This window comes from Ovis aries, chromosome 7 (genome assembly GCF_016772045.2).
Source record: "Ovis aries strain OAR_USU_Benz2616 breed Rambouillet chromosome 7, ARS-UI_Ramb_v3.0, whole genome shotgun sequence".
Classification (NCBI taxonomy): Eukaryota; Metazoa; Chordata; class Mammalia; order Artiodactyla; family Bovidae; genus Ovis; species Ovis aries.
The window spans coordinates 25,203,059-25,213,022 of NC_056060.1; the positions used below are offsets into that span (position 1 = coordinate 25,203,059).

Sequence of the window (9,964 nt, forward strand, 5' to 3'; positions counted from 1 at the left end):
AAGAAAATCAGGCCTTTGCATGTTTATGCCAGTCCCTGTATTCACTTGTCTCTGATTTGTGGGTTTTTGCATGATTATGCTACAAAATCATCTTCTGAAAGTGAGGGGAGAAGTGAGAAAGTATAGAACTTAGCCGTAATAGAAAACAACTTTTGGTTATAGTCATGACTAATCAGCTTGGATTAAACTTACCCTTCTACTAAAAGTAACTACAAAATCTGGAGAAATGACATAAAACAAGCCTTTGAAGGCACTAGAGAAAAGTCCACAGACATGACTTCAGGGGCTATAATTCCAGGGAAAGGAGGAATAAGAAGAGGAGCTCCACATTTACCTTGAGTGTTTCTCCCCTAGGATGATAATCACTGAACTGGGGAGTATGGGGACATGGAGGTATCTGAGAAAGAACAGCGAGAAGGAAGAATAAAGTCTCAATAGAAAGCTGTAGTTTCATTGAACTAAGGATATAAGGGATTTGGTGTTTGTGGCTGCCAGAGAAACTGGTGTTTGAGAAAAAATACTGGAGACAGGAGGACCACAGAGAAGTGAGGGCCAAAATGTGATGTAGTTTCCTTTCTAGGCAGTTTTTGATTTCTCAGTCATTCTTGTGCAAGATGAGATTTCAAGAAGTCTAGCAGAAAGAAGAAACTGGGAGTTTAAAGAGCTGAGTAGAGGCCTTAGGAGTCATGGGTTTCAGAATATAGGCATAGAAAGTCAGGGCTCTCTAAGGTGAAGGTGTCCTGAAAACAGTTCAGGTGTGTGATTGAAATCTCAGAATGGTCATGTTCCTGACTAAGGATCACATCCCAGAAGTAGGAGCAAAGCTGTTTTAGACTATTTTTATTACACCTTAAAATAAATACTCCTTAAATAAGATCAAAGTGATCTATTTTATTCTATCTTCTGGTAAAAGAAAACCTTCATTACTACATTATTTAAAAAATTTTAAAATATAATGTTCAGCATTTGGTAAAAAATGAGGTACATAAGAAACAGGACAAAAAAAAAAAAAAACAGGACAAATGAGCAAGAACCAAGAGAATAAATAAGCAACAGATACATGTTCACAGGTGACTGAAATTTTAGTCAATATTAGGATGAATGATTATCTGAAGAAAAAAATACATTTTTTTAAAACCTGAAAATGAGGTAAACACAATTTAGGTCTCTAATTGCTCAAGAACTCTTTTGATTAACACTTTTTATAGTCTGAGAAATTTCTGCAGGGCCTTTTTCATATCTTTGTTTCTAAGACTATATATTACAGGGTTAAGAAGTGGCGTCACAGCAGAATAAAACAGAGTCACGATCTTCTGCATCCCAGCTTCATGCTCAGATGTTGGGCTCCCATACATTACGAGGACTGAGCCATAGAACAGTGAGACCACAGCCAGATGAGACCCGCAGGTGGAGAAAGCCTTTTTTCGCCCAGCTGCTGAAGGGACTTTCAATACAGCTCTCAGGACCAGAACATAAGACCCCATGATGAAGAGAAACGGAACGATGAGGGGCACAGGACTCAAGGTGGAGAAGACAAGCTCCATCACAGGAGCTTTTTCACAAGTGAGTGCTAGAAGAGGACCTGGGTCACACAGGAAGTGGTCAATGATCCCAGATCCACAGAAAGACATTTGGGAGATGATGAAGATGGGAATCAAGAACCAGAGGAAACCAAGTACCCAGCAGCTGGTTATAAGATTGGCACAGAGACGTCCAGTCATGAGAGTGGGGTAGTGTAGAGGCCAGCAGATGGCAAGGTATCGATCAAATGCCATAACAGCCAAGAAAAAGCATTCTGTAGAACCCAAGGAGAAGAAAAAGTAAAACTGGAGAAAGCACCCAGAGAAAGAGATGAGCTGCTTGTCAGAGAGGAAGTTGGCCAACATGTTGGGGACAGTGGAGGTGACATACCAGATCTCCAGGAAGGAGAAGTTGGCGAGCAGGATATACATGGGGGTGTGGAGGCTCTGATCCCAGCACACAGCACAGATGATAGAACCGTTGCCTATGAGGGTCAGGAGGTAGACAGCAGAGAAGAGCACAAAGAGAAGAATCTGCCCCTCCCTGGGGCAAGGGAAGCCCAAGAGGATGAAGCCAGTGATGATGCTGGAGTTGTTGAAGGTGTTGGAGATTTTCATGAGTCTGCGAGCTGTGAAAGGACCAGCATATATCAAATGAGTTTGTATAGAGATATGAGGACCCAAATTTATATTTAAATCATCTTGGAAAAGTAAATAGAGATTTGTATATTAATAGCTGTTTTTTTCCCCTTGTAAACTGGGTTAACTGTTCTCATTCACATTTTCATCATGGATTTAAGAAAATATTTGATCAGAATTGGTAAACTCTTGAAGGAAAGTGTGGTAGAGGTATTTGAACATTAGACTTTGTTCTTAATAGAGAATCTCACTATCTATCTATCTACTACCTAGCTACCTACCGTCCTACTGCCTATCTAATTTCTCAGAAAAATAGGGACAGAGAAGAATAATTTTGCTACATATAAAGGTCCTTTGTGGTTTCTAAAAATGATTATAAGTCCAGTACTAATTCAGAGGAATGCAGTTTTTTTTATGATCAAGTAAAAACAATTGTTACTTATAATGCTTAGGTATTTTTGACCAGGGTTGTTCTGCTGGGGTTCCTGAAATTTCATTTAGGGGTAAGCATCTGTTTAATTTAATAAATGACCCTTCAGATTAAATATTGAAGCACTGTTTTTATTTATTTTTTGTGATAAAACACTTCAGTGTAGTATTTCTTCCTTTTCCTTTACCCTCACATCTAATTCATCAGCAATTTCTGCTAGTCTGTCTCTAAAATAAGTCTCATGTCCATTCACCTCTCTCTAATTCAAGCCATTTTCTTCTTTTCTTCACTGGACCACTGTGATACTGTCCTAACTGGGTTTCTTGTTTCTCATCCGTGTCTCTCTACAATCTGTGATCTGTACCATGGCCAGAGTGACTCTTAAGAAAATCAGATCACACAAATTTCAAATAGCTTCCCAATGCACTTAGAATCAAACAAGTTTTCAAACTAGGGTCTTTGAATTGACCCTTATTCATATCTCCAAACTCTCCTCATGATTCTGTTAGTCAAATATACTTTTTCTGTGTCTCTCATGCACATGCACACATACAGAAACACACACTCTGTGTGTAAGGAAGATATACACACCCTCTACTAACATAAATACTGAAAATATAAAACAGGGTTCATCAAACAGTGGGGTAGCAGGATGTATTCCATATCCTGTGCTCTACTGATCCTACTGCAAGCTGCATGTGTTTGGACTATAACACCTACTCTAGGCAGCATAACAGTAGAGAGGGACTCACTTTGTAATACTCTGCAACAGGGGTCAGCAAATATTTTCTTAGCTATTTCAGTCTTGTGGGCCATATAATCTTTATTTTAAGTATTCATTTCTGCTGTTGTATGAAAGTAGCCATAGACACAAAACCTAAATGAATGCACATGGCTGTATTCTGATAAAACTTTATGTCCACAGAAATTTGAATTCCACGTAAGTTTGATGTATTACAGAACACTAGTCTTCTATAGATTTTTAAATTTGAATTAAAAAGTAAAACTTCTTAGCTCACTGGCTGTACAAAAGCAGGCCATATTTGACCTATTGCCATAATTTGCTGAGCCCTGGTCAATACGTTTATAGAGACAGGAAAGCAAAGACATTCATTTTACTGTAGAACAATGGAAACTCTTTGGTCCATCATGTGACCTTATTAGAAATGGAGGAGACCTCTAGAAGGCAGCTGGAATCAGCCTGTTCTGCACTCACAGATTTTTTTTGGACCAGTTTAATTACAAAAATTCAGTTTCCAAAGTCATCAGGATTGCCTTTCTCTTTCTGTTTCTTTACACACTCACACTTGCATGCACTGGTTCCTTCCTGCACACAATACTTCAGTAATATAATGTTGGCCTTCTTTCAGCTTCTAGAAGCAGCCAAGTACCTTCCTGACTAAGTGTCTTTCTTCTTGTTGGCCTTCATGGTCGCTCTTAATTCCTACTGCTCAGCACACTACGAGGAAGAGGGTATGTACTTTGTAAATGTTTTTTTAAGGAAATGACTCTCTACATCGTGAACAATGTAGAGAATATAGACAGATAGTATAGAAATATTTACCAATTACTTCATTTGAGCTTCAAATAGCTTGTGAGATGAAATCTTAGGAAATGAATTATACAGGAGAAGGCTCCAAATGATCTAGGTAATGAGAGTACTGGCCCAGACTTGAGATGAATCCATTCGAAGAAGTAATGGAAGCTAATGTTCTGTGTGGAAGAATATGTCCCACCACAAGTGGCTTACTCTCTGTTTCTGGACATAATTATGGTCCCCCAGTTGTGGGTGTTAAAATAGGAGAGGAGGAAGATGGGAGGAAATTCTAGGTTCAGCCTCATAACAAAGTAGCTTGCTGGCTCTAGTGGAGTCCTCTATTGTCTATAAACTTTGTTTTCTTAATTTTTAAAATTTTTATTCTCTACTTTTCATTGAAGTATAGTTGATTTACAGTGTTGTGCTAATTTCTGCTGTACAGCAAAGTCGCTCAGTCATACACATATATACATTCTCTTTAATATTCTTTTCCATTATGGTTTATCGCAGGAGATTGGGTGTAGTTCCCTGTGTTACACAATAGGAGCTTATTGTTTTTCCATTGCTTGAAAAATTTGTTCTATATTGTTTTCCCATTCTAAATGTAATAGTTTGTATTTACTAACCCCAAACATCCTGTCCATCCCTCCCTCTCCCTCTTCCCCCTTGGCAACCACAACTCTGTTCTTTTTAGCTTTCTTTTCTTTATATGAGAAAGGAATAGTACTGTATGATTTTTAATTACTTTTCATTACAGCATGCTTACTCCTATTCCAAGTATACTGCAAGTACAGATGATATCAAGGCTGTGAGATCTGTAAGATCTAGAAGGGATATTGTAGTGACATCTATCTCTTACATGAGAAAATCAGCTGGACAGATTTTCACGTCTACAAGAAGGGAAAAGATCCAGGCCAGTTCTCTCTCAGGGCAGTTTTGCTTTGAGAGTATGACAATATGCCCTAGAAAATAAGAAAGATGTGAAAAATGATTCTGTGTGTGCCATCATCATTTCATGCTCAACTAAATTGACTATGGATGAAAAAAAATATTTCTAACAAGATTGTATTGTTTGTTGCTGCTGCTGCTTCTGCTAAGTAGCTTCAGTCGTGTCCGACTCTGTGCGACCCCAGAGATGGCAGCCCACCACGCTCCCCCGTCCCTGGGATTCTCCAGACAAGAACGCTGGAGTGGGTTGCCATTTCCCTCTCCAATGCATGAAAGTGAAAAGTGAAAGTGAAGTTGCTCAGTCGTGTTTGACTCTTAGCGACCCCATGGACTGCAGCCTTCCAGGCTCCTCCGTCCGTGGTATTTGCCAGGCAAGAGTGCTGGAGTGGGGTATTGTTTATTACTTACCCTTAATTAATTTCCTCCTCTGTACAGAGTAGCTGTGGTTTCACCTGGCACAAAGGGGACGCTGGAGCTGTCCAGAGAGGCAGGAAGTGTCCCCTGAATTAGTTGTAGGAAGTGCTGTGGCAGAAAGAGTGGGAATATGCAAATAGTGGTGTCAAAGCTGTGTGATGTATAGAGGATGTTTGGACTGAGTCATTAACAAAGCCAAACAAGAAAAACTACATACTCACCTGCATTATATCGTGGAAAGGTTGGGTTAAACTCAGTCTTGAATAGTCAGGTCATCAGCTATACTATATAAAATGAAGGAAAGACGTTTCTCTGATATTTTACTTTTTCCTCAAGGCTAGTTTAAGAAGGCACAATGGGCTGGAAGCATTATTGGGCTGCTATCGCAATAGCACATCCATCTATTTCATTTAGTTTGGTCAGGAGATAGCACACCTGTCCCATGCAATGCAGGAGACCTGAGTTTAATCACTGGATTGGGAAGATACCCTGGAGAAAGGAGTGTCAGCCCACTCCAGCATTCTTGTCTAGAGAATCTCATGGACAGAGGAGTCTGGCAGGCTACAGTCCAGGGGGACGCAAAGAGTTAGACACAACTGAGTGAGCATGTGCACACACCCACACACACCGACACACAACATATAACATGAAAGACCTGGATGAACTTTTTGGCCAATCTAATATCATATATAGTTAAAGCAGAGTAAAGGAACTCTTATTTAGAGGGTAGTAGTTTTTCTAACTTTTTAATAGTTACTTTCTCCTCTAAGAAAATAGACAAAGAGGGCAATCTAGACCTGGAGTTTCTCTGAAAGTCTGGTCTTTCTGGAGAGGAAGGTTGTCCTTCTCTACAGAAACCACCAAGCAGTAAGGCAGTAGAAATAAGGTGACAATCTTTCTGTGTTTGCTGGAGGATGGAGAGATTCTAAGCAGAGGCTCCAGGGAGTGAGGATCCATGAGGACCAATTTACCACTTCCAGAAGAAGATCTGTGTTAGGAGAATGTTCTTTACTAGTTATTCCCTTCCTCTGGGGCCTGCCTTCTCTGGAGACTCTGATCCTTCTATTTTACCTTTGACTCCCAGTAGAGTGGAAAATGTTACTTTTTAAAGCCCCCCAATTCTCAGGGATGGCAAGAGATTTCATCAATGTGTAAGACAACTCAGATTGCCTATCGGGTGTTAGTAAAGTCTATAAAAATAACAGTGTGGTGGCTATGATGTAAGAAATTGTTCCTGGGCTTCTAGTGAATGCTATCAATTATGAGTTTTGGAAACAGAGCCTCCTTTGATTTTCTAGGAAGAAGAGATAGGTGGGCTGAAGGTATGATGTGACCTCAGCCATAGAGGGCTGTGCAGCTAGTTGGCCCAGGAATCCGTTCCCTTCCAGGGCCTCCCTGGTTGTTTTATAGATCTTTCCTTTCTCTCTTGTGCTTGAGCCCTGTGAGTGTCAAGCAGATGTTTTAAGGGTCCACTTGTCAGGTCTGAGAGAGGCCAGAGCAGAACATTCCTTACCTCTACTCAGGAGTTGTATCAGGGAGTTGGATCTAAGCTTCCTCATCTTGATGGAGATACAGATGTCTTAGAAGAATCCACTTCTTGTCCCTTTCTCTCCAATTTGTGAAGGATTTTTATGGCAAAGACTTATCAGGTCATTTCATCTCCTTGTTTGAACAGCTTTGTTGTTTCCCTCTGTCCACAACATGAGATTCAAAACTGCCTAATAAAAACTTTTGCACTGGAGCCTTAACCTATAGCTATTGTTACCACTGTTGTTAAATTTTTATATTTTTACCTTTCCTCCAGTATTTCCTGTAGAAGTCCTTGTGTCAACAGTCACATCAAATTGCTTAGATACACAGGGGAAGATCATATATTTTTGTTGGGTGAATATTATCTTACCCTCTGAAAAGCAGGCAAGAACCGTCTGCATTGATGACTGCTAGTGTGAGAGTTAAGCCCTGTGAAGTCAGGATCCCAGGAGATTATTTATTCATGCAGAAGTAGAGAGCTAACTCACTAAATGTTCTCTTTGCCTTATTTTTTTAAACCTTTCCTGTCATTTTCCCTCTCAGCTCAGACAGTTTCTCCCAAAATTATGTTTTTAATTTTAATTTTATTTTGAAACATAGTTGGTTAATGATGTTGTGTTAGTTCAGGTATACAGCAAAGTGATTCAGTTATACATATACATGTATCTGTTCTTTTAAAAATTCTTTTCCCATATAGGTTATTATAGAATATTGAGAGTTTCCTCTGCTGTACAGTAGGTCCTTGCTGGTTATCTATTTTAAATATAGCAGTGTGTACATGTTAATCCCAAACTCCCAGTCTATCCCTGCCTGCCACCCTTCTGCCCTGATAATTGTAAGTTCATTCTCTAGGTCTGTGAATCTGTCTCTGTTTTGTAAATAAGTTCATTTGTATCATTTAAAATTTTTTTTCCCATATAAGCAATATCATGTGATATTTGTCTTTCTCTGTAAGACTTACTTCACTTACTATGATAATCTTCAGATTTATTCATGTTGCTTCAGATGGCATTGGTTCCTTCTTAATGGCTGAGTAGTATTCCATTGTATATGTATATCATATCTACTTTATCCACTCATCTGTTGATAGACATTTAGGTTGCTTCTATGTCATGGCTATTGTAAGCAGCACTTTAATGAACATTGGTGTGCATATATCCTTTTGAGCCATATTTTTCTCAGGATATATGCCCATGAGTGGAATTACTGGATCATATCAAGATAGCCGGGAGAAATATCAATAACCTCAGATATGCAGATGATACCATCCTTATGGCAGAAAGCGAAGAGGAACTAAAAGCCTCTTGATGAAAGTGAAAGAGGAGAGTGAAAAAGTTGGCTGAAAGCTCAACATTCAGAAAACTAAGATTATGGCATCTGGTCCTGTCACTTCATGGGAAATAGATGGGGAAACAGTGGAAACAGTGTCAGACTTTATTTTTTGGGGCTCCAAAATCACTGCAGATGGTGACTGCAGCCATAAAATTAAAAGACGCTTCCTTGGAAAGAAAGTTATGACCATCCCAGATAGCATATTGAAAAGCAGAGACATTACTTTGCCAACAAAGGTCCGTCTAGTCAAGGCTATGGTTTTTCCAGTGGTCATGTATGGATGTGAGAGTTGGACTGTGAAGAAAGCTGAGCACTGAAGAATCGATGCTTTTGAACTGTGGTGTTGGAAAAGACTCTTGAGAGTCTGTTGGACTACAAGGAGATCCAACCAGTCCATCCTAAAGATCAGTCCTGGGTGTTTATTGGAAGGACTGATGCTGAAGCTGAAACTCCAATACTTTGGCTACCTCATGCGAAGAATTGACTCATTGGAAAAGACCCTGATGCTGGGAGGGATTGGGAGCAGGAGGAGAAAGGGACGACAGAGGATGAGATGGCTGGATGGCATCACTGACTCGATGGACCTGAGTTTGGGTAAACTTCGGGAGTTGGTGTTGGACAAGGAGGCCTGGCATGCTGCGATTCATGGGGTTGCAGAGTCGGACACAACTGAGGGCATGAACTGAACTGATGGTAGCTCTATTTTTAGTTTTCAAGGGACCTCCATATTTTTCTCCATAATGGCTGTACCAATTTACACTCCACCAACAGTGTAGGAGGGTTCCCTTTTCTCCGCATCTCCTTCAGCATATGTTGTTTTTGGATTTTTGTTGGTGATGGCCTACTGACTGATATGAGGTAACATCTCATCATAGTTTTGATTTAAGTTTCTCTAATAATTAGCAATGTTGAGCATCTTTTCATATGCTTCTTGGCCTTTTGTGTGTCTTTTTTGTATAGATATCTATCCATTTATGTCCTCTGCCCATTTTCTTTGTTGGTTTTTTTTTTTCCATGATATTGAGCTGCATGAGGTGTTTTAAAATTTTGATGACTAATCTTTTGTTGTTGGCATCATTTGCAAATATTTTCTCCTATTCTGTGAGTTTTTTTTTTTTTTTAGTTTGTTTATGGTTGCTGTTGCTGTGCAAAAGCTTTTGAGTTTAATTGGGTCCCATTTTTTTTGTTTGTTTGTTTTCATTATCATTTTCTGGGAGATGGTGTGAAAAAGATATTTTTCATTTTATGTCAGAATTCTGCCTATGTTTTCCTGTAAGAGTTTTATAGTATTTGGTCTTACATTTAGATCTTTAATCCATTTTTATTTACTTTATGTTGTTAAAAAATGTTCTAATTTCATTTTTTTTACATGTAGCTGTCCAGTTTCCCCCACACCATTTATTGACGAGAATGTCTTTCCTTCATTATGTATTCATTTGTCCTTTGTCATAGATTAATGGCCATAGGTGTATGAATTTATTTCTGAGCTTTCTATCCTGTTCCATTGATCTATATTTCTATTTTTGTACCAGCACCATACTGTCTCGGTTACTGTAGCTTTGTACTCCAGTCTGAAGTCAAGAAGTTGGATTCCTCCAGCTGTTATTCTTTCTC

General features: G+C 39.2%; 1 protein-coding gene across 1 annotated transcript; it reads right to left on the minus strand.

The window, feature by feature from the left end:
- Nucleotides 1–1,202: 1,202 nt before the first annotated feature.
- LOC105601958 (olfactory receptor 11G2) lies at nucleotides 1,203–8,213 on the minus strand. The gene is made up of 2 exons (XM_012181100.4): nucleotides 8,186–8,213; nucleotides 1,203–2,125 (listed from the first exon to the last, which is right to left on the minus strand). Exons 1-2 carry the CDS (start codon nucleotides 8,211–8,213, stop codon nucleotides 1,203–1,205), a joined length of 951 nt encoding a protein of 316 aa, XP_012036490.2.
- Nucleotides 8,214–9,964: the final 1,751 nt, after the last annotated feature.

Bases quoted from the DNA above. Each gene is read 5' to 3' on its own strand.
- LOC105601958 (XM_012181100.4), bottom strand. From the start codon at position 8,213: ATGGGCATATATCCTGAGAAAAATATGG. The intron at 2,126-8,185 runs CTCAAAAGGATA...TGAAAATCTCCA, and splicing joins ATATCCTGAGAAAAATATGG to ACACCTTCAACAACTCCAGC.